Source organism: Toxorhynchites rutilus, chromosome 3 (assembly GCF_029784135.1).
Source record: "Toxorhynchites rutilus septentrionalis strain SRP chromosome 3, ASM2978413v1, whole genome shotgun sequence".
Lineage (NCBI taxonomy): Eukaryota > Metazoa > Arthropoda > Insecta > Diptera > Culicidae > Toxorhynchites > Toxorhynchites rutilus.
The window spans coordinates 207,600,797-207,626,271 of NC_073746.1; the positions used below are offsets into that span (position 1 = coordinate 207,600,797).

The 25,475-nt window shown below is 39.5% G+C and overlaps 2 protein-coding genes across 4 annotated transcripts in view; both read right to left on the reverse strand.

Annotated features, from left to right (window-relative positions):
• LOC129779742 (neurobeachin-like protein 1) overlaps positions 1-25,475 on the reverse strand; it is a 230,308-nt gene that overhangs the window by 36,356 nt on the left and 168,477 nt on the right. The gene's annotated exons all lie outside the window — the stretch shown is intronic.
• On the reverse strand, positions 7,223-11,391 carry LOC129779746 (cuticle protein 7). The gene is made up of 2 exons (XM_055787405.1): positions 10,776-11,391; positions 7,223-7,869 (listed from the first exon to the last, which is right to left on the reverse strand). Exons 1-2 carry the CDS (start codon positions 10,785-10,787, stop codon positions 7,381-7,383), a joined length of 501 nt encoding a protein of 166 aa, XP_055643380.1. The 5' UTR covers positions 10,788-11,391; the 3' UTR covers positions 7,223-7,380.

The following is a 25,475-nucleotide window of genomic DNA, read 5'->3' on the forward strand; positions in this document are numbered from 1 at the left end:
CGCTTATAATCAGATAAGAGTGTATAGATCACGTTGGCCACTGTCAATTTTTCGTAAATTTGGAAAAATGTCGTCGAACGAAAAAGAGCGTCGTGAATTAATCCTGCGCACTCATTTCGAGAATCCGGAGTTGTCACATCGAGACATCGGTAAGATGCTGGGAATCGTCCAATCCACGGTCAGCAGAGTACTAAAACGATACTTCGAGAACCTAACCATCGACCGGAAGGTGAAGAATGGCAAAAATGGATGCTCCGTCAGTGAAAAAGATCACAAGCGCGTAGTTAAGCAGTTTAGACGTGATCCGAGAAGTTCGGTACGGGATGTCGCCAATAAGCTGAATTTGTCAAGTTCATTCGTCCAGCGGACCAAGCAGCGGGAGGGCCTGCGTACATACAAGGTTCAGAAGGCTCCTAACCGCGACGAAAGGCAAAACATGGTGGGGAAGACGCGAGCCCGGAAGCTGTACACCGAAATGCTGACGAAGCCGCATTGCCTGGTAATGGACGACGAAACCTCAAAGCGGACTTTCGTCAGCTGCCGGGCCTGTTGTTCTTCTCCGCAAAGGACAAATTCAGCGTTCCGGAGGAGATTCGCAAGCAGAAACTATCCAAGTTTGCCAAAAAGTACATGGTGTGGCAAGCGATCTGCTCTTGCGGAAAGCGGAGCGCCCCCTTCGTGATGACCGGCACGGTAAACGGGCAGGTTTACCTTAAGGAGTGCGTACAGAAGCGCTTACTACCAGGGCTAGTTATTTTCGAAGCTAATAAATGTGATTGAGTTTTATTCATACAACTCTCACTTCCACTACAGTCATTTTCGGTGGATTAATTTCAGTGTATCGGGGTGAAGTGGAAACGAAATATTCTCTACGCATAAAGTAACATTGATTACTCTTTCGTTCTCTTACAAGTATAAAAGCAGAAGCTTTCACTGGCGATTAAAACTGCTTGAACGGGTGATATTTATTTTCATTTCGCATGTTAGAGGATGCTTGCTGCTTTCAAACGTAAGTTTTATTTTACCAAAATGGATCGTCGCGGATCGTGTTCAAAATTCTTCAATCACCTGTCAATAACATGTTTCTCTGTTATTTGGAATACATGTTTGTTACAGAAAATGTAATAAAATGAAAGACGGCACAGATCGGACTACTCCCTCTCTAGGAGTGAAAAGAATAGTCCGATTTGAGCTGTCTTCATTTTATTATATTTCCTGTATCAAACATGTATTCCATGTTACGAAGAAGCATGTTATTTGCAAGTACGCTGGATTTTTTTTATGCGATTTTTGCGTGATATTTTTTACGCTATTCGCTCAAAATTACGCGATTTTTTTATGCGATTTGCTTGAAATTATGCGATTTTTTTACACGATTTGCTCGAAATTACGCGATTTTCGACTAGGTCTGCGCTTTCAGCGTGCCCACGCAGAATTGCGAGTGCACGCACAAACGCATACACAATGCCGGAAGCACGCGCACGCACATACCATTGGGTGCACAAACACGCACACACACGCGCAAACATGCACAAACATGTGCACAGAAACGCGAGCGCACACAAACATACAAATGGACGCACAGGTGCGCACAAACGCGCACACACAAGCACATACACGTGCACAAACGTGCACATACAAGCACATACACGTGCACAAACGTGCACACGCACAGACGCACGTACGGAAAGAATCGAGCACGCACCTGCACACACACGCACACAAATACGCACAAATACGTGCATACAAGCAAGAAAAAAACACGCGCAAACGCACGTACACACGCGCACACAAACACGCACAAATGCGCGCAAACACGCCTACACATGCCCGCGCATAAAAAAAGCGCACACCTGCATGCAAGCAAAAAAAACACGCCCAAACGCACGCGCACACACGCACACAAACACCCAAAAAACGCGCGAACATACACAAACACCCACACAAATACACGTGCACGCACACAAACAAGCACAAACACAAACATCGGGCTGTCGAATACTCGGCTATCCGGATTCGAAGCTGACCGGTATCCAGTATCCGACCAAACCACTATCCGCTTCATCACTAATTTCACACTGACAACTAGCGCCGATAAATAATTACTCCTGCAGGCATACTACACAACCCTCACTGCACAGTTTTCATTAGTTTCAGTGAATAAGTTTCAAATGCAACAAGGAAACATTCATTTCTATACAAACTGCCAGAATACATGGATGCTTCAAATTAATTTCCAAGTGACGATTTCTAACGTCGCTTTTGTTTGCAGAATGAAAGGAATCAAAATGAAATGAAAGGAATATGTACGAAAGAGACGAGATATTTTTCTTATTGTGCGTGAAAAGAGAATATATATATTTTTAGCCTGCATGGTTCTGGTTCTGTTCTGAGAAGCGATAGACACATTATTGAGTGACGATGTGCTAATTGAAGTGAAATTGTCAGGCCCTGATTACTACCACTATTGAAGCAGCACGAGGGCCCGATCATCTTCTGGCCGGATCTCGCTTCGTGCCACTATTCAAAGGACGTGTTGGAGTGGTACGAAGCCATAGAGAAATATTGGGCGATTATGAAGCAGGCCCTCCGGAAGAACCCAAAAGTTGTCAAATCGGAGGCGGACTTCAAGAGAAAATGGATTTCTGTTAAAAAAAAACTACAACCTGACGTTGTACAGAACCTTATGGACGGGGTAAAGAGGAAGGTGCGAGCATATGGGCTTGGGCTCGAAGTATGAATAAAAAGAAAATGCCAAAAGTTGTTTAATAGTTTTTATTTTACTGTCTAAAATTTTCAAAAGGATCGGTCTACTGGGCGAATTTCTACAGCGTTTTTTCCGTGATGCAATTTGATGTGACACACCCTTTACTAATTTGGTACGGAAAGGTTATTTTTCATTCATAATTTAAACTTGAAAAATGTGTTCATTCCGCCTGAAAATCAATCAATTTTTTGACGCTCCCCTAAACTAGTAAACGATGCTCAATGCCATCAAAGCGGATTGTTAACTTGTTTGACTTTAAGTGCAAGATAGCAGCATTAAACATAAACCGGATATGACATCAAAACGAATGGAAGTGTTTTCAGATCCAAAGTATGCTCATGTGCACACTTGATAATTACGAAGTAAATACTTGATAAATGCTGTTTTATTCATACGAAATCATCTAAACATCCATTTTCGAAAAATAAATACTTAGTTGTTACTTTTATTCATACCAAACGTTGTTAAAACCTCATCTCTCTGCTCGACTGCTCGATTGAAGTAAAGTAAAGCTAAATTTTGTTTTTTTTTTATATGGCCTATTGACATTCGTATATTGAGTGATGCATTCTGGTGAAATAATTTTTTTTTCCAATTTACTTTTTTAAGAATCATTTTGTCTAAAACGTGCGGATCAAATTATTGTTCTTTGATATGTTGCCAATCGTCTATATTCGCAATATTGGTAAATATTGGGAATTCCTAGTGGTTTGTTCGGTATGTGTAGTTTATTCTCAACATGCAAATTGTATGCATAAAAGGTTATTGAGAAATTAAAAATGAATCCGAAAAATGACAAAACATGAGTATTTTTGATTCGAATGAAAGTTTGTGTTTCATTTGGGTTGGAGGAAATCTGAGTTTTTCACAGCATTTGGGAATTTCTTGACTGAAGTGTAACTTTTGAAAAGGGTAAATAATTAATATTTCAAAAACTATGAGTCGTACCGAAATAGTGTCTAAGAAAGAGCAATAGAGTATTGATGTTTACAGGAGAAAAAAATATACACTGAGAAAAAAATATTTTTTATATCTTTTTTAATTAACAAAAAAAAATTAATTTGCAATATAAAGTGTACCTGTGTCAAGATCACATTGTCTAATGTTTTCGATATTTATCTATTTCTTTCGGGCATTTTTCGTCAAAGATATGTAGAAGATATAACGAGTATCGGTAAGTTTCTTCGTTTTTTTCCCAAAAATTAATGCTTTATTCTCCAAAAATGGTTACAAATTTAATATTCAAAGTATTGACCATGGCTAGACTTTTTCCCATCTTTCTGGTAATTCACGGATCCCTTTGCGAAAATAATTGACCGGTTTGTCGGCTATCCACGAATCGATCCAATTTTTGACTTCATCGAAATTGGAGAAGTGCTGGTCAACCATGCCATGTTGCATCGATCGAGAAAGGTAGTAATCGGACGGAGCAATCATATTTTGGGCAGAAATATTCATTAAAATAAGTATTGAAGTAGTGTTCAGAATTTGAATCAAGTTTCTATGCACGATTCAAATTCTAACACTTCATTTTAAATGTTAATTTACCAAACTTCAATGGTATAAATAATTGAATAATGAGAGCTTTGACATTCTTTGGGTTATAGGCTTCATTTTAACATCATTTACAGGTATCGATACAGCCTATAATTAATAATATTAATTATAGGTAAGAAAGTGACAGTCAAAACCAATAATAAAATGTTTGCGTTAGCAACTTTCGTAAAAAAACAAGCATCGTTGTTTTTTCAGTTTTTGTAGTTTTTTCAGCTATTTTGTTTGCTGTTTTCATGTTAACTGCTAGAAAAGCAAGAATCTACAATAAATGGATGAAAAATGGTATTTTATGCAGAAATATTTATTAAAATTGGTATTGAAGTAGAGTTCGGAATTTGAATCGAATATCGACGCATGATTCAAATCCCGAAGACATTATTTTTAAATGAAAATTTAGTGAACTTTAATGTTATAAATAATTGCATAATGAAAACCCTAGCATTCTTTGATGAATTCATTTACAAGTATCGATACTGCCTATAATTATTATACTAAACATTTACAAAAAAAAAATGACTATCGAAAACCAGTGATAAAATTTTTGCATTAGCAAATTCAGTTCAAAACAAGCATCGTGAATTTATCAATTTTTGTAGTTAAAACTATTTAATTGCTGTTTATATGTTCGCTCGGTAAGAATCTCGTTACGAATCTACTATAAATTGTTAAAAAAAATCTTTTATGCAGGAATCTGTATTAAAATTAGCGTTAATGTAGTGTTCGTAATTTCCGGATTCGGTGAGTTGTCCTTTCAGCAGATGGACACAGCGGCACTTGTCGAGGCCGAACTCCATGCTGATGTCCCTGCTTATATCTTCGACAACCCGGATAGCTACACCAAGACGCTGACGTGAATCAGCGTAGACCTTGAGATCGTCCATGTAAAAGGTATGAGTCACTTCTTCGTGGGCGCCGTCGCCATACCTTATTTTACAGCCATGACCTTGACCTTCTATTGAGCGTCCTACTGTTTTAATTTTTTATTTTTTTTATTTTTTTTGTTTTAGTGCAATACACTGAATTCAACACTGCAATACACTGAATTCAATGTCTATAGTGACTAGCCAGAAATTCCGGGAGCTTGATTGGAATGTTTTAATGCATCCACCGTATAGTCCGGGCCTGGTACCAAGCGATTATCACATTTTACTTGTATTGCAAAACTTCCTGGGTAATAAGAAGTTGGAATCAAGAGAAAACTATAAAAATCGATTGTTAGAGTTTTCCGTCAAAAAGGATCAAGACTACTATGAGAGAGACATTATGAAGGCTATATCCTGTGAACACGAAGTGCCTCACGAATTTAATCGCCCTTCGACATTATTCCATTTGTTTTTCAATGCATAGTAGGGGACTCAGATAATTACCAACACTTGCTTTGAATAAACTTTCAACCTTTAAAATGAGGCTCTAACGAAAATCAGTTTCTGACATTGGATATGAAGTTATAGAATATATGGAAGAAGAGTAATAATAGTATTGATTTGCGTTAGAAACAGCCCATGTTTACAGCCCCTCGATTTTGCCAGTAGATGCCAACCGTGACGTCCATATTGAACCCCTATTGAACTGACAGGAGTTAACGTATCGAGTTTCCCATTGACATTTTTTGTCCCCTGAGTCAAATTCCCTACTGACAGTTCTGCTCGAGATTTTCCTAACGATCTTAGCATCCTTCATAGCACCCGGGTGGTTCCAAACGTGCAACATCGAATCGCGACGCGCTTGTTCGGGAAAAGCCACGATGTAAACAAATGAACTTATCCTGACAACCAATGCCTACTGTGATCCTATACAGTTCAGTGAAAACTTTAGCCCAAGAACTAGATTTCTCAAGTAAATTAGCAAATAAGAAAATAAACGAGAATGAAATCAAGTAATTGAATATGTATAGATTTAGTGACGCACAAAAAAAGGTATAATCTGATGAATATTATGAATAACGATTATACATGTGCTATTTTGTTCTTAATAAATATAATAAAAGGTTTAATCGTTCGCTATAAAAACCATAAATCGAACTTGACAACGAATAAAAATTATTCTGAATTGAATAGTTGTTGCCGAGTGCAGGTTAAAATTAACACATTCAATTCTTTCTTCGGGAGAATAAAAAACACCGCAAAAAACCACGAACGAAAGCGAATTGCGTAGCCTTGGTGACGAATGAATTGAATTGTAATGGATTTAAATCGATGAATACACAATATTGTAAAAAGCGACGGAAAATGCGAATCAACCAGTTAAAAGAAAAATAGAAACCCAAACCGAAAGCAAGTGACCTAGATCCGTCTTGTCCGTCGCCGCTGTCAGTCAATCCACGCAATTGACGACATGTGTTGTTATTACCACCCACCCAATTGTATGCACTGTTTTTGGGGGAGGGAAACACGACAGGACAGTAAAAATTGGATGATAAGCGGTCTATATAAACCGAAGTAGTTTCATTACTATCACTATTTTTAAACCAAACAACGCTGATGGTGGCATCGAACATGATGCAAAGACTTGTGAATGAGTTCTTGTTCTTATGTGTGCGCATTATTTCGCAATGGCATCGAACGAGACGACTGCAAGGCTTCGTGTGGCTCTGATCTCGATGTGCTGAGTAATTTTCTAATTACTGATAGTAAGCCGTATAAGTCACACGCAGACGAAACCATAAGAGTCTGCTGCCATGGGGACACTAGTAATTGAACAATTATATTCAGACACAACCGAGCCGTTGACTGTTGGACTCGAATGAATCCCGACTTAACGCCTAATTAAGTATGCTACGTACTTGACTAAACTGATGCAAAGATAGCATACGCTTCAACAATGATGAATCTTGTGAAATGCATATTTAGTTATACGAAAAGCGCCACCACGATGTTCATTAATTTAACCGGTTGAGTGTTCTTGTTTGTATTTATTTTTATTCGATTTTCACAGTCTCCAATCCAATGGAGACACTTTGCTTTATCCTTTAACATACTTATTCGCTATCCTTACACACTGAACGGAGTATTATCATACAGTTTGGGCTTAAAGACATTTTTATTGAGCTTATCAAGTTAGTGGTGGTAGTAACCGTGAGCGATTGGGGCGGCCGCTATGACCTTCTTGATTGCGGGTACCGCGTGGACAGAATGGTCGGATTTCTCGACAACAGCATTGAATCCGTGCAGCTTGTCGGCGGTGTAGGTAACCTTGCGAATGGTTCCATCCGGTTCCGTTAGCGAATAGCTTCCGTGCACCACACCATTCTCCAGAGTCTCCTCGGCATGCTTGGAATCTCCGGTATGAGGATCCGCTACGCCATAGCTGAAGCTGTAGTGTGGGTTCGGATCGTAGGCTTCCACTTGCTTTATGATGGGAGCATGAGCGACAACTGGTGCGTGGTATATTGGAGCAGCAGCAATTACTGGTTTGGCCACTGCCAATGTGTGCAGAGGTTGGATAGCTTTAGCGGCATATCCATAGGAGAGTGCCGGACCGTAGGAAATTGGACCGTACACGGGTGACGCTACCGCTGCGGCAAGGAGCACTGCAAAAGCCACGGCCTGATAATAAAGACTATTTTAGAGGGCTGATATTCCTATACGGACTAACGCTTTGCTGGAGCTAATACTATTGATTAATTCCATTTCTGTAACCCAATTTATCATATTCAACAGAAAGAGTATAAATTGTAAAGGTTCCCACTAACATGGAAAGGTGTTTTATTTCATACTTCACTGACAATGAGTTATAAGCAATAACAGAGTTCCTATCCTGGTGGTCTACGGGCTAGAGGAACGAAATAAAAAACTTTTGGTAATATATATCTCCACATCTTTCGGAATTCGAAGATGAAAAACGTATGAAAAACGATAAAGTCTTGTATGTGATTAAGTTGATTTTCTATACAAAGAATTGGTTAGAAATTTGAAATAAATCACACACACACAAAAAGCACACGCTACACATTTTATAATAGACGAATTTCATGCCAACTCGTCTTAGGAGTTCGCAGCACCATATCTGATAACATGGAAACGTTGGGGGTGTAAAGACATAAGCAACATTGCATCTTCAAAAAAAATTAGATTAGGTTTTGAGAAAGACAAAAAATTATAACCTGAAAATCATGATACCTACAAAACTCTGGTCAAAGGATGGAATTGGGTTTTTTTATTTTTTATATTTTTTCTAAATCCATTTTTTTTTATTTTCTCAAAAAAAGGAGTAAATAGAATAATTTCCAACAAGTCCTCCATACATCGAAAGATTGGCACTTCTACAGGGAACACAACGCGTTTGACATGTTTTTGGCGTGTTTCTAAATAGAAAAAAAAATCAGAACATGTAAATCGCGATAATTTATATGTATAACAATGTTACGAATTAAACATAAAACAGTAATTTTTCAAACAAAACATAGAAAAGTTGTTTTCAGAAAGACTTTTTTTCTGTAAAGGTTCCCATCTTCCGATGTATGGGTGGCTTGTTGGAAATTGTATGGGACTATTTTTTCCAGACGAAAAAGACGAGAAAAATGAATTTTATTTGTCAAAATATTTTTTCTTCAATGAAAACAAAAATAATAAAAAATTAAAATATTTGAAAAACTGTTTGATATATTTTAATGGAAACCTAAATAACTTCCTACACTTCATTTTTTAACCAAAATTTTAAAGATCTTGTAGTTTTTAAATAATGATTTTCCGATAAAAATGAAAAAACTCTAAATTAAAAAAAAATCCCACACAAATATTATCAGTCTATCTACTATCTTTGACAAAAGTTCATATTTTAATGAGATCTAAAATTTTGTCGAACATACTAACTATATCATTATCTTGACTTCGAAGAAAATGAGGAATATTTGTAATTTTTTCAAAGAAAACATAAAAATCTTAATGTTAGAAAAAAAATTCTCTGTAAAAGTGCCCATTATCCGATGTATGGACGACTTGTTGAAAATTATAAGGGCTATTCATATATATTTTTTGCAGAATTAAAAAAAAACGTTTTTGAGAAAAATGAATTTGAATTTTGAAAATATATTTTTTTTTAGTGTAATTTGAAAAAAAACGCATTTTTTATGAAAATTAAAACAATTTCCTACGTTTCATCGTTTGACCTAAGTTTTGTTGGTATTACAGTTTTTGAGTTATATTTTTTTGTAATCAAGAAAAAATATTTGGCCCTTTTCAAAAAGTAGTCTAATTATTTTTGGAATATTTCAAGTATGCAAAGTTGCTTACAAGGCCTACGTGTTTACATCCACAACGTTTCACTGAAATCTGAGATGGTGCTGCCAACGGCCAGTCGAGTCAGCATGAAATTCGTCTATATTTTCTTTGAAAAATATGGATTTTGTTTGAATTTAAAACAACTTTTTTGGAACAATTTGATGGTATCCATCATTTGAAGGTTAGAATCAGATTTCAACTAATGCTACAATTAAACTTAGCACCACTAAATTTGATTGTAACTTATACTCAAAATTCCACAACTTTTTAAACATTTGAGAAAACGTTCCTATGAACGATCAATATATGTTAAGTACCAGGTACCAGTAACCATTCAGAATGTGATAGAGGAGCATATATCACCAACAAAATTCCTCTAAACATAAGGCCGAGTCTCAACTATGGCGGAGTAATTGAACTTTTTTTTGGGCACTTATTAAAAAAGTACGCTACTTGGAACGATTCCGTTGTATGATTCGTTCTTTGACACCCAACTTCTATCTTTCATTTTTATTTCGCTACAATATAATTTTAAACACATCACTCAATGACAATTTTAAAATCCACGAGTTTTCCTCTACTGTATTTCCACGACATACTTACTGGTTTAATTATTTTCCCTCATCACCCTAAGCACCAACGTTACACTTGGTGATCAAGTATTCCGTGGAAATACAGTGAAGTAAAAATCGTGTTTATGAAGATTCTAATTGAAGGCTTATCAAGAAGTGTTTATAATTATGTTACAGAGAAATAAAAAAAAAAGAGTTGAAAGTCAAAAGAACGAATTATTGAGCGTTCAAATTGTTTTAATTTGGTTGATAGACACAATAAGATTTATAATGCATTTTTGGGAGAAAATGAATAAAAACGCACATGAAAAAAATAACGTTTAAATGTTTTACTTTTTGAAACGCAACTCAATTCCAGAAATTTGAATATTTCAGAACTGTATCCAGTACAATTTTTTTCATATTTTAAATGGAAGCAATTGTTTAAAGTAGCGTAGCTTTTTTAATCAGAGTCAGTTCAAGGCGAACAGAGCCCAAGACAAGAAAATTTCAATAACTCTTTCATTCGACTATAAACGACAATAATCCTCAATCACCTCCTGAATGTACCGGGTCAGCTTTCTAACACCATGTATAAATTCAATTGAACACTGCAAACTTTTGATAGATAAGGATCGTTTCACAGACACTTAATATAAAAACACTTTACACAAACTTCACCTGTCCAATCATCTTGATTCCAAAACTGCAATGCTAACTGTCGAGATGGTATGTGCTCTTGTCGACCAGAACAGCCTAGAGGACACCGCTGGGGAGGAATTTGGCCGGCGCGTACAGATCGTTTCTTTGGTATAACGTTAAAATCCTTTCAAACGGTCGTATAAATACACCACGAAGCTGTGTGGCGCATTCTGGGGAGGTCAATTAAGGTTGCATTCTGCCATACAAGGAATATATCGGCCCTCAGGTATGTTACAGTTTTCTTTGAATAGTAGTGTCTGCTGTCGGCGGCGGCGGTGTATTTCATCCCCATCCCACGTGGTGGTGGTGGTTTTTCTGTCTGCAGCTTTTCTCCGTGCAGTAGCCACCGTAGAACAGGTTCCGATAGGTTTAATTGCACTATGGCTTCTTGTATCCCCGACGTTTCTGCGCCGGTCGGTCGGCACGGTTGTGAATGAAAATTCCATTTTAACACGGCGGTTTGAAGAGCGTAGTGACCCTTTCGACAAAACTGAACAGCTGATTGGTTTCAGCTCAATTGACTTTCCCAAGTTGATTGCTGCAACTTTGAACTGCCGCAGACACATTCGAGCTGAAAGTGGATCTTGTTCGCAGACCAGTTTTAGCGTAGAGCAAATAAGTTGGAAAAATCGCCGGCTGGCGAAAAAAGTGGTTTAATTAAATCACGTCACTATTTTCAAATTATGTATGAATGAAACAACACACCGATGAAATGGTATCATTTTTCTAATCGTGACAAGAAAATGTGTGTCAGACTAAGAGGTTAGAATGCAATGCTGCAATCTGTTGGATAGGTCAATGAAGTGCGCGTTCGCTTGGATCTTGGAATCTTATGCAACTGCGAATATCAATCAATTACTTTTAACAGTAAGTTGATCAGTATCAGAACATTGTGCTGTGCATTTGGTATATTGTAGGATAGTTCCATGAAAGTCACTATTGAAGGGTGATTTTTCGAAAGGGTCCTTTTGCATTTCAACTAGAACCTCAACAGTGACCCCATAATGCTGTCTTCCGAAGACTTGAAAATTTATCTGCAGAGACGAGAAGCTTCACATAACCTCACAAAAAGTGACCTGTAAGTGACAAATAACACAATCTGGACTGCCAATTTAAAGGTTCGAAACGAGAGATTATTATCTTACCAACTCGCTCTTCATTTGGTCAATTGTTTCACGTGCTGTGTGCAGAGCAGTGTCGAAAAAAATCATTGCCACTAAGCTCAAGTGCGTAGATTTCCGGACTACGTTGCATTGAAAACCAATAGGAGAAATGCGAACCAATTGAACCAGTTGATTCTTTTTGATTATCCTATTTTTAGAACATATGAAGATATTTAAGACACCCTGTTATACGCGAAATTGTCAAATGTTGAAAATAATAAACAAAAAAGAAACTTCTCTCACGGTAGTCATTTGGATGTAATTTTGCGCGCATCACGTTTAAGGAATTTCCCAAGAAATTTAGTTCATCCGACTTAACATCTTCGATAAATCATCAGTTTGAACAACTGTTCACATATTCTAGAAGAGGTAAACAGATATTTCGGCTGAAAGTCTCTTAAATAAAGACGAAACAACAGATATTTTGTTCGATTTCAGCGATTAATTTGCATTCGAAATAACTTTGTACAATTTTATGGTTTCTGAAGCTGATATACCTTATCACATGTTATTCTTCAGAGGTTCCTTTTGTGGCTTTGTCCCCCCAAAATCAGCTTGTTTATGTGTTGTGTTTCTTATCACGTTTAGGTACGTATTACAAAATTACAATTACGACTCTAAGAGAATAAGCCTAGCTTATTTCATACAAGTACCTACTAGTTCAATAATAATATAAACAAACTTATATAAGAAACAACGCATAAATCTGTCCCATTTAGCATGCTCCGTATAATTGTTCATTTTATCATTTTACCATATATTCGATTTGACAGCTTTTTCTTCTTTTGATGAAAAAATTACTATTTTTATTTTTATAGTAAAAATCGTTCGATATCTTGGACATCGCTCAGTTAGGTTGGAATATTCTTCGAAAAACGGAGATTGCAGCGGTTTGTGGACGCAGTAAAAGAGCATATTCCTTAGGGTGTTCATTTTATCACCTCTTCTCCTATATTCCAAACGGAAATCAAAATAAAAGATCAAAACAACCAGTGAATAAGAGCAGAATCACTTTTGTTTTTCAATATGTTCTGAATTCTTCTTCATTGTTCCACCCAGTGTCATATTCATCATGATTATTGAAGACGGTAAGCGGTAAGGATGTTATGAAGGATGACTTGGTATAAGTGTTGTAATTTACATTTTTTTACTACATAACCAATGCTATTAACCAACTTAATATGATATCGAAAAATAACTCTTCAGTGAAAAGTTTTGTGGCCCTCAGAGGATTCATTCTGGCCATACCTCGTCTGAGGCGTCAGAAGATTCATTCTGGCCATACCTCGGAATTTGAGTTCTTATTTTGCATTTTGTTAGGCCAGCGGTAATCAACCTTTTTTCATATGGGCCACAAACACAAGGGATTCACTGAGTAATGAATGCGAACATTCCACGAAACAATTTGAGTAGATTGTTAAATTAAATCTAAGCATTAACATGTACTGTTGATTGCTCGCTTCCTAGAGCACTGAAACTGAAATACTGATATTCTTGAATATATAAGAAGTTTTTCAGTATCTTTTAGCGGATTTCCGACACAGAACGAAACAGCTCAGGAGACGCAGAACGGCAACAGAAAAACCGAACCGCATCTATTGTGTGGCAGCGGCGGAGACAAAAGCAATAGCATCGAAACGAATTTTCACCTTTAGTTTTGCACCGAAGAAAAATAAGAAAAAAAATCTAAAATAACTCTTTAGTCGATATTTTTAGTGTCCCTGAAAAGGACCGATGGGTTTGCGTTGTTTTATAGACGCAGCTGAAGATGATTGATTCATGATTCATTGTTGTTCTCGCGAGAACAATACACGTAACGCACTCAGTATGCATCGCGACATTCTTCTCGTACTACACACAGTGCGGCTCAAGGCGGCTATATATTTGTCCCCCACTACCGTTACCTATTTGATAACGCTTAAAAACAACAATTCGTACAATCTCTACGGAATGAAAACCAACGACGTTCTTCCAATTCAATATTTCTCTTCTGCTTTGATTCTGCTCCACACTATGCTTGCTTCTTGCATATTCTGAAGATGCCTTCAGCGGGAAAAAAATAGTTCAATACAGTAGCTAAATAGAAACTGAGGTTGGCCAGGGCGAGCACAATATTTAGAGAACGTTCGCTGGCAGCCAACGACATGCATCGACATATCTTGATTAAGATGTGTTTTCAAACAAAACTCATTTTTATAAATTTCTGTGATCTCAATAGTTTGCTTCTAAAGCAGTTTTGAGCTATTGAAAGAAGTTTTTGGCATTACTCATACAACTTTGAACTTTTGAATGAAGTGATTGACATTGACATTTTGAATAACAGAGGCTTTAAAATTCATCAAATATTCGCCTCTAGCCATGGACAAGATCAATATGGCAAACTAAACTAAACACTCAACCTCGAGAAAGATCTTTCGAAAGACTTGCTACCGTCTGGTCGCTAGCAGGATGACTGTGAATACTGTAGTTATAAATTGTGAATACTGTGATTTGAAATCGCGAATAGCTTACTTATACTCAATGCAAAGAATATGACGGAGCTAAGTTTGCAATATTTAGTCTTTCCACATTGTCCGTAGAACGACTGTGCATTTGCATTTCGAGCGACAAATTTACACTCGGTGACACAAACTCAAACCGGCTCATGAGTTGTTAAGTCTGATAGGTAGGAACAGACGTAGTCGCCTCCCTGATGTCGGTGATTGGCATTGAAGTGGCGGAAATAGACCGACGAAAATAAGCGAAGATAAAAAAAATATTTTGTAATGTGTCATTACAACCATTATTCTCATCTCATGTTTTTTAGATGATTTCTAAAATATTCGTGATTGTTAACAAATACAAAACGGTAACGGACCTGGCGGGTTCTAGACAAACTGAATCCCAGTAAATTTTGCATCAGTATCATCACTGTGTGCTGGATTGATTACACGAAAGCGGTGGGTGACTGTTGTCTGTTGGATGACAGGATTTTTTTATAGCTGTATCCAGGAATTACCTTCAGCTCACGATACGAAATTTGTTTTTATTTCTTCATGCCAAATATACTATTGGGTGTACAAATAAGTCCCAATCGTTTGACTCAATAGGTTTGCCATTTCAAACATACGCATCGGACAACACTGGACACAACTTTATTAGAAAGATAAGGGTTGAGGCTTCAAGTATCAGTGCGTATTGAATCCTCAAAGTGAAAACAACATTTTTCCTATCACTCCAAAAATGAAAAATTTCGTTCCAACAAAGTCGTTTTGCGGGGAATTCTTTTGCATTACGGCAAACAAAAAAGACAGCAGCTGAGACAGTTCGGATTCTTGTGGAAAGTTACGGCAAGTATGCTCTATCGGAACCAAAATGCAGAGCTTGGTTTCACCGATTTAAAAGTGGTTATTTAGACCTCGAAGATGAGGAGCGCCCCGATGCACCAAAAAAAAATCGAAGAAACTCGATGAAGATCCATGCCAAGCAAAAAAAGAACTTGTAGAAATGTTAGGAGTAACACAACAAGCAATTTTACATCGTTTAAAGCAACTCGGAATGATTCAAAAACGAGGCAATTGGGTCCCATAAGAGTTGAAGCCGAGAGGCATTGAAAGGCGCTTTTTCTTCTGTGAACAACTGCTTCAGCAACAGAAAAGAAAAGGTTTCCTGCACCGAATCGTGACTAGTGACGAAAAGTGGATACGGACGACAATCCTACGCGTAAAAAAGCTTGAGTTAAGCCCATTCAGTCATCAACATCAACCGCAAAGCCAAATATTCATGGTTCCAAGCTTATGCTGTGTATCTGGTAGGATCAGCTCGGAGTCATTTATTATGAGCTATTCAAACCAAATGAAACTATCACAGGAGAGCGTTACCGACAGCGATTGACGCGTTTGAGCTGAGCCCTGAAGGACAAGAGGTCACAATACGCCGATAGACACAAGAAGGTGATTCGGCAACATGACAACGCTTGGCCCCATGTTGCAATTGGCGTCAGAAACTACCTGGAGAAGATCAAATGGGAAATCTTACCCCACCCGTCGTAAATACCAGACATCGCTCCCTCTAATTACCATTTGTTCCGGTCGATGACACATGGTCTGGCTGAGCAGCAATTTTCCTCCTATGATGATACCAAAAAATGGGTCGATGACTGGATTGCCTCAAATCACCAGTCCTTCTTTCAGCGTGGAATCCGTATACTACCAGAAAGATGGGAGAAGGTTGTAGCTAGCGATGGACAGTACTTTGAATAATCTGTGACTTCTCTTCTTTTTATATTAAAACGTTGAACTTTTCAAAAAAAACGCTGGAAACTTATTTGTACTCCCAATACATGGGCTGGAATGTCCCAGGATTTATCAACAGATGGCGCCACTAAAAAATGAACAAGATTCATTCGAGAAGTTCATCTGCCACTAGCTTATGTGAGAAGTTTCATGACATTTCGTTCATTTGACAAACTACAGTTGTTTAAGTGTCACTACCTGAGCATTCGTATAGAAAATGGAAAAAGAAGAATATCGTGTTTTGATCAAACATTGTTTTTTTGATGGGAAAACTCCTGAATAATAAATGCAGTGGTTGACGAAAAAAATGCACTTCTGCTCATTCGAGAAAAGCAGTTTATCGGCACCGCTGATGCACATGCAGGTCAGAAGAGGCTACGAATCCAGAAATCGTAAAACAAGTTCATCGACTCATGAAGTTACGCGAGTTAGCTGAGGACGTAGGCATTTCAAAAGAACGAGTGAGATACATTTTGCACGACATTTTGGCATGAAAAAGCTATTAGCGCGATGGGTGTTGCGTTTGTTGACATGCAACACCTTAGTGCAGAGTGGCACTAAATCATATCCCGAACACTTAAACGTTCCGTACCACAGGGAGGAAATCGAAATGTTATAAACTCGCTATACCAAGTGTACTGTCTTCGAAGGAAACAATTTTGAGGAATAAATACAGCTTTGCCCAAAAAACGATTGTTTTCAATCAAAATCCCGGGCCTTTTTAACATGTTGTATTCCAACCAATATCCTCCTTATAAACCCGTATTCCAGCGGGTGGTGGGTGGTACAACACTGATGGTGGCAATTGTACAGCAATTCCAACTATTCCTCTGGGGTTCCCTGATTGCTTCCACTTGGTGGTTGAATAAACTTCACAGATTTCACAGCACAAAATACATTTATTCTTACAAATATCAAACTACATTTTTTATTTTACATTCAGGAACATGTCTTAACAATTACTTATACTGCACAAAAACTGAACAACAATGTTTTTTTTATTCTCCTCTCTCTCTATTTACAGACATGACAAAAAAAACAAAACAAATTCTAACTGACTCTCACAAGTACTTCTCTCGCGTTATTGTTTCACAACTGGGAACTCAGCGCTTTATAGCAAAGTAAGAGCCAGGGATGTACTGTTGGGTTTGTTGTTGTTTACTCGCAGACATCCTCACCCACCCTGAAATACCATATTTCTGAAATGACACAAAAACCCTCTTCGACGGGAAAGGAATCTGGGAGCAACAAATTTACGTCCAAAGGCTTAATTGCTGGGTTCTTCGATTGGCAAAACGCATAATTTTTCCACCGGTCGTTTCAATATTCCTGCAGATGTTTTAAGTGTCACCACCCGCACAATTCCATCATCCCCAGGATGTACCTCCATAATTCTTCCCATTTTCCACCGCATAGGGGGCTGATTGTCGTCTTGAATGATTACCAACCTACCAACTACGATGTCAACAGGTGGTTTCCATCGCTTCATCCTTCCTTGCAGCTGGGCCAAATAATCTCTACGCCATCTCTTCCAGAAGTCTTGTAGCCGTTTCTGGATTAACTGCCAATAATTCAAACGATTAGTGGGCATTGTTTCCACATTTTCTTCCGGAATCGCCTGTAAAGAAGTTCCTATGAGGAAATGGGCCGGTGTCAACGGTTCCAAGTCATTCGGGTCCTCAGACATTTGTGTGAACGGTCTTGAATTAAGGCATCCTTCCACTTGAACGAGCAATGTGCTCATATCCTCGGGAGTCGCCACACTCTCACCAAGAACCTTCAATAAATGGTTTTTTGCTGATCGTACGGCTGCCTCCCACAAGCCTCCGAAGTGTGGCGCGCTAGGTGGATTAAAGTGCCATTGAATCCCTTGATTGGAACACTCCTTGTACACTTGATTTCGGTGGCTGCTATCTCTCAGCAATTTCAATACTTCCCGAAGTTTATTGCGAGCTCCGATGAAGTTGGTGCCATTGTCGGAGTAAATATCCGTACACATCCCTCTCCTTGAGATAAATCTCCGCAGCGCTTGCAGAAACCGGTCGGTAGATAAATCACTCACCAGCTCTAAGTGTACTGCCTTGGTACACATACAAACGAAGATCGCTACATAGGCCTTCACTGCTGCTCGTCGCGGGGCTAATCTTAGATAAAGTGGTCCGAAGTAGTCAACGCCCGTTCGTGAGAACGGACGAGATACGGTGACCCGTGCCGATGGCAGCTCTCCCATGAACTGCTGGATTGCAGACGGTTTTGATCGATAACACTTTTGGCAGTGATGCACAGTGTAGCGAGCGAGATTCCTTCCACCTAATGGCCAATATCGGAGTCTTATTGCTCCTAGTAGCAGTTGAGGTCCTGCGTGAAGCAACTTCTCATGATAGTGTCTTATAATCAATCTCGTAAAATGGTGCCTAGCGGGCAAAACAATTGGATGCTTCTTATCTTCGGATTCTTTAGAATGCTTTAATCGTCCTCCAACTCTTATCAATCCATCCGTAGATATATATGGGTTATACCAGCGCAGCGGAGATTTGCGTGGAATCGTTTCACCTTTAGAGAGGGTTCTCCATTCCGGATAAAAACATTCTTGTTGAACCTTCGAAATCAGCAATCTTTCTGCCTCTTTCAGCTCGCTTGTGGATAGGAATGTAGTGTCCTTACGAGTGTTTTTGGGTTCGCGAAGCAATTTTATCAATCGTAGCCAATAAGCTGTACGTCGTATCAAATCGACGAAAGCTCCAAACTTCGCGAAATACCAATCATTTGAGTCCACCTTTTCTGAAGCCACGTTGGTTGATATGACTCGGCGCCTTTCCTCATCACCTTCGTCAGCTACTAAATTTTCCGGGAATGTCGGCCAATAATCGGGACCCTTCTCTAACCATGCTGGACCTTGCCACCAAATTGTATTGCCGATGACGTCTTCTGGGGATATCCCCCTAGAAATCAAATCTGCTGGATTGTCAGCTCCTGCTACGTGTCTCCAATGACAACCTTCGGACAATGTTTGAATTTTCGCGACTCTATTGGCGACGAAAACATTCCAATTAGATGGTGAAGATGCAATCCAATGTAGAACACACGTCGAATCCGTCCAAAAATATGTTTGAGCTGATATCCTCGTAGAATCATGAATCTTCTCGAATAACAATACCGCAAGAAGTGCCCCACAAAGCTCTAATCTCGGAATAGACTGCGATTTTAATGGAGCAACCCTTGATTTGGACGATAGCAACCTAACTCTTATACTTCCACTCGAATCCATGCTCTTGATGTATACACATGCTCCATATGCTTTCTCAGACGCATCAGAGAAGCAATGTATCTCGACCAGAATTGGATCTGGTATTATAACACAGCGTTCAATCCGGATTTCATTTAGTAGTGAAAGCTGTCGGTGATAACTGCGCCAGATCTCACCCACCGTCGAAGGTACCGGGGTATCCCAATTCATCCTTTCATCCTTTTCATCTTTCAACGTCCACAACATTTGCATAAATATCTTGGCTCTTGTAATAGTAACTCCCAGGAGTCCCAAAGGGTCGAACAGCGTAGCTATTACCGAAAGGATTTGTCGCTTAGATAGTGCTGTGGTTGTAATCGGTAACGGAATATTGAATTGAAACTTTAAAGTGTCTGTTTTCGGCAGCCAAGTCAGGCCCAGTGTCTTCACTGACGGATCTGGGTCCAAATTAATACCCTCCAAGTCTCGAATCGCTAAATTTTCCTCTTTGATTCCTTCTAAAACTAATTGAGAACTCGACGCCCACTTCCGGAGGTGAAACCCACCAGCACTCATCATTTTATCGAGCTGCGTCCTCAACTCGATGGCCTAATCCGCTGCATCCGCTCCGGTAATGATATCGTCCATGTAGGTATCCTCACAAACTGCCTTGGCTGCCAGAGGAAAACGACTGACTTCTTCCATGGCAAGCTGCTTAAGTGTACGAGTAGCAAGAAATGGTGCAGGTTTAGTGCCGTACGTGACCGTGCCCAGCTCGTAGGTCTCTGGCTCGTCGTCGGGAGAAGATCGCCAGAGAATCGATTGCAGTGGTTTATCCCTTTGACAGATTTTTATTTGCCTGAACATCTTCTCTACATCGGCAACGAGCATGATCTGCTTCGTGCGACACCGAAGAATTATTGATCGTAGATCTTCCTGAATCACTGGCCCCACCAGCAATCCGTCATTTAATGATACTCCTGTCGAAGTTTTACAAGATGCATCAAAGACAACACGTAGTTTTGTGGTAGTGCTAGTCTCCTTGACTACCGGGTGATGAGGTAGATAACATCGTTGAACCTCATCAGAAACCTTATCAACCCTTCTCATGTGACCGAGCTGAAGGTACTCCTGCATGAACGCCAAATACTGATCACGTAGTAGAGTATCACGCAACAGTCTTCGTTCGGTTCCCTGCAAACGTCTTAGTGCGATTTCTTTCGATTTTCCTAATCTACGAAGGACACCCTCATCCTTGGGCAATGTCACCGTGAATCGGCCATCTATTCCACGCTGTACCGTTCGTTCAAAATGTTCTGCACAGCGAGTTTCTTCCGGCGAATAATAGTTTGATACTCCAATCTCTTCATATTCCCAGAATCTTGCGACCAATGACTCCAAGTTTCCTGATGCAGATATGTTGCAGTTGACTTGAATTGATTGACTCGGTACTAACAAACCTCCACACACTACCCAGCCGAAGACTGATTCATTCAACGCTGGTAGTCTCTCACCTAACGTAATTTTTCTACCAGTTCCGAAAAACTCGAAGAATGCTTCGATGCCCAAGACAACGTCCACTCCTTTCGATTGGAAGAATGCAGGATCAGCCAGCTCAACACCGTTTGGAATCGACCACCCTTCCGTATTAACCGCTAAAGTCGGAAGATTCACTGTGACCTTCGACAGAATTAAAAAATCCATGTCCCTCGAGTATTCGGACACTCGCGACCGTACCATCGCCCGAATTCGGTATTTGACTTCTGTAGCTGCTTCACCTATTCCTAGAACCGATATATCCACTCTTTCTCGGCTGACACACATCCGCTGACTCAGCCGTTCTGATATAAAATTACTCTCGGAACCTGAATCCAATAAAGCACGAGCGGGGAACACCTGACCACTATCATCCACCATCAAGACAACAGCAGTAGCCAGTAACACCTGAGAAGAGAACTGCTGCGTTGTGCAAACGGTTTTGGTTGACACATTTGCTGTTTGGGTTGAAGTTGATGCCTTTGATCCAGATTCCTTACCCTTTGCAACCACCGTACCCTTCATGAAGCCTTCCCTTTCTGTCTTGAAGCATACCAATGTATGGTGTCGACCCTGGCATTTTCGACAGGAAAACTTGGATTTACAATCCTTCGCCTGATGTCCTACCCGAAAACAATTGCGGCAAAGCGAATGGGTCCTTAAAAGTGCGTCTCTTTCCGCTACCTCTAGCCGATGAAACACTTGACATTGGTACAATAGATGCTCGCCCTTACAGGCCACACAACGCCCTTCGAAACTCTGCATGCTGCTATAATTGGTTTTCGTAAACGCTGTTCTCGGTTTCGAAAACTGTTGGAGTGGGTTTGGTCCTTTAACATCAACGGATTTGCTGGGAAGAGATTCAAGCATTTGAACACGTCGCCGAATGAAGTCCGTTAAGTCGGACAATGTATCTTGCTCCTTGGACGTAGAGAATTCCTCCCAGCCTCTGCGTGTTACCGGGTCAAGTCGTGCTGTAAGTATGTGGACAAGCAGTAGATCCTTATAGTCCTCCGGTTCTATGACTTGATCTAAATTTTTCACGACCCTCTCGAATCCCTCTAACAAGATGTGAAGTTCGCTGACTGATTCCTTGGTTAATGTTGGAAGCTTAAATAGCGATTGTACTTGACGTTTCCTCAACTGTTTACTGTTATCAAAACGCTTCAACAACATATCCCAGGCAATTTGATAATTGGCCCTTGTAATTTTCAGCGGATCTATCAGGCTTTTCGGTTCCCCCTGAAGACAACCCTTGAGGTAGTGGAACTTCTCCACCTCTGGTAACTCCGTTTTATGGTGGATGAGTGAAGTGAATAGATCTCGGAAACTCAGCCACTCATCTATGTCCCCATTGAATGAAGGTAAACTTATTTGAGGGAGACGCACGCGATCAACACCATAAACCACTGAATCGTTCATTCGAACAGACTGTTCCAGCCCCATTGGACCCTGCAGCTTCTTAGATTTATCTACGAGGAATGATTTGGCTCGATAATACCTATCACTAAATTCCTGTCGGTCCTTATCGTACGATTCCTCATCCGCGAGATAATCTTCATGTGCTCTAATCTCTACCAATGTATCACAAAACTTCTCCCATAGCTCATCTACCTTCTCTAACCGAATGTCAACATCTGTAACAGTTGTATTTTCTTCGTAGTATTCCACGAAACGCCAGATGTCGTTGAAAGAAGCCTGGACATCGTTCAACCTCGCTATGAGCAGCTTCAGCGAAGGAGCCTTCTTAGCAGCGGATATTACTGGCGGCATGTTGATGGAACGTTATCGGCACCGTTGTTGAAAAGGATTGAACGTGTTGGTAGATATCTATCGAAGTCCTAGCTCCGCTAGGCATATACTAGTGTAGTTTACCTTACAACGTAAACCGATGCACCCAATGTGATGTGCGAACAGTCTAGCGATGAGATTGTAATCGCCAAGCAATTTTTACTTTGTACTCCGATGGGGCAGGTGTTTTAGCGAAGAGGTGGGGTATTTTATGTAATATTCCGTAAAATAACTTCGGTGGACATATACAGTTCCAACTCACCCGGAGAACTAATCGTCGCGCCAATCAATGAACCAGTAGAAATTGCCCAATTGCAACAATTAACCAATGAACCAGTATATGTTTACTTGTAGACCAATACACTCATTGATGTGCAGGGAAGTGGGTTGTATGAATGAATCGAAGAGGATACAAATTAATTTTAAAACGTGTATTAATCTTGCCTAGCTTCGGCGCATATACTATTCTAATGCACTCACCCAGGCAAAATTTCAGATGAACTTCCTCTTCGTATGCAGCACTCAATAAAACAGCGATGCAAGGTGGCTGGCCTCCTTATGGTGAACTTAGTGGGTGGTGGATCAATCAAAATGTTGGTTCACGTGGCGTTCCAGATATGTATAAGTGGATGTTCATGTAGTGCTCAATCCAACAATTGCGATTGTTGATTTTCAATCCTCGTTAACGATCCCGTTCTCGAAAATGTGAATTCCGGAAATGAACCAGTGTTAGTACCGAACTATGGTGCGAGCTTCGCTGGACATATAGGTATTATTTGCTCGAACTAACCTGAACAAAAATAACTGCCGGTGGGTGTCCAAACGATTGCAATTGTTCCTTTTTGTGATTTGTGCTGTGTAGTGATGGCTGCCGATCAATTATTCTTTTTGCGATAAATAGGTTGTCCTCAATTGCCAGTCCGAGTACTTGTTGGTGACGTTATAATGGTCAAATCCTTGGTTCTGATTCGTTGGATCCGGTTCGAAGGACCAAAATGTTGTATTCCAACCAATATCCTCCTTATAAACCCGTATTCCAGCGGGTGGTGGGTGGTACAACACTGATGGTGGCAATTGTACAGCAATTCCAACTATTCCTCTGGGGTTCCCTGATTGCTTCCACTTGGTGGTTGAATAAACTTCACAGATTTCACAGCACAAAATACATTTATTCTTACAAATATCAAACTACATTTTTTATTTTACATTCAGGAACATGTCTTAACAATTACTTATACTGCACAAAAACTGAACAACAATGTTTTTTTTATTCTCCTCTCTCTCTATTTACAGACATGACAAAAAAAACAAAACAAATTCTAACTGACTCTCACAAGTACTTCTCTCGCGTTATTGTTTCACAACTGGGAACTCAGCGCTTTATAGCAAAGTAAGAGCCAGGGATGTACTGTTGGGTTTGTTGTTGTTTACTCGCAGACATAGCACATGTAGTATTATGCAATATTTTCAATGTTTCGGCGCAAGAATATTTTATTTGTAACACAAAATTTTACACAATATCTTTGACCAAAAGAATTAACCATATCAAAAATCACCGAGGAAAAAAGTAAGCTTGTTCTCAACGACGTTGTAAACAAACTAAATGACAAATCGCGTTCAAAATTGACATGAGGATCACTGACATTAGTACCAAGATCCAGTTATTTTGCAGGACACCCTCCTGGATACTTTCTAGTCAGATCTGGACTTCAATTGATCCCGGAGTCCGCGAGTCTGTGGCTGAAGTTGCAGTGAATAGACTATCACTATAGCAAATCGATGCAGAGAAAGCTTCAGCTGTTCTGGAAGCTCTGGTCCGCAGGATATCTCCTACAACACAAGCAACGTACAAAGTATTTCGTTTGGCAACCAAATGTTCTGGTTGGTCAACTAGTTCTGCTGCGGAGGCGATCTGGCATAGCGGTAACATCCGTACCTCTCACGCGAAAGGTCACGTATTCAATTCTCACTTCCGATATTCTTCCAAAATGGAAGTCAAGCCAAAAGCCCAGCCAAAAGTGTTGAAAGTCACTGTAATTCAGAAAAAAAATTAGTTCTCGAGATAACTTGCTTGCACTAAAATAGATTGTGGGACGCATCGTTTCCACGCATCTTGGTTGTAAAGGTAAAAAAGTCATCTGGTGCAGTATTTGACAGGCCTCTTGTGAAAATCTGCGTTCTTTCTTGCAACGAGATAGTTATAGGTAACCTCATATCAACCAATCACGAAGACATCAGTGGTCAACAATGTTCCATACCTTCCCCAACGAAGTTTGTTGAATGGAATCAAAATTACATTGGTGGCCGGTATGTTGCGTTCAACACAATATAGGTGGATCCAACGATCCGAGATCACCATCATTTCAAACCATTACATTCATATCATCGTGACATTGGGAACCGCTATTCAACAAGTAGTATAAATACCAGCCTCGGCCGATAAACTTCTCATTTCAAACTCAAGAGGATTTTTTGCGTAATTTTCAAAAGTAGTATTCAGTTGAGATTTTCCATGCCAGATAAAACTTCTCAATGGCAATACGTATGACCACAGTGTATGTCAGAAAAGTTTTTTTTTTGACGAAAAATAAAAAAAAAATCCACTCGCCCCCGGGAGCACCCAAACTCGGTACCACGATGTTCAAATGAACCGAGTGAATAAAATCTTTTTCAGGACTCAGAGTTACTA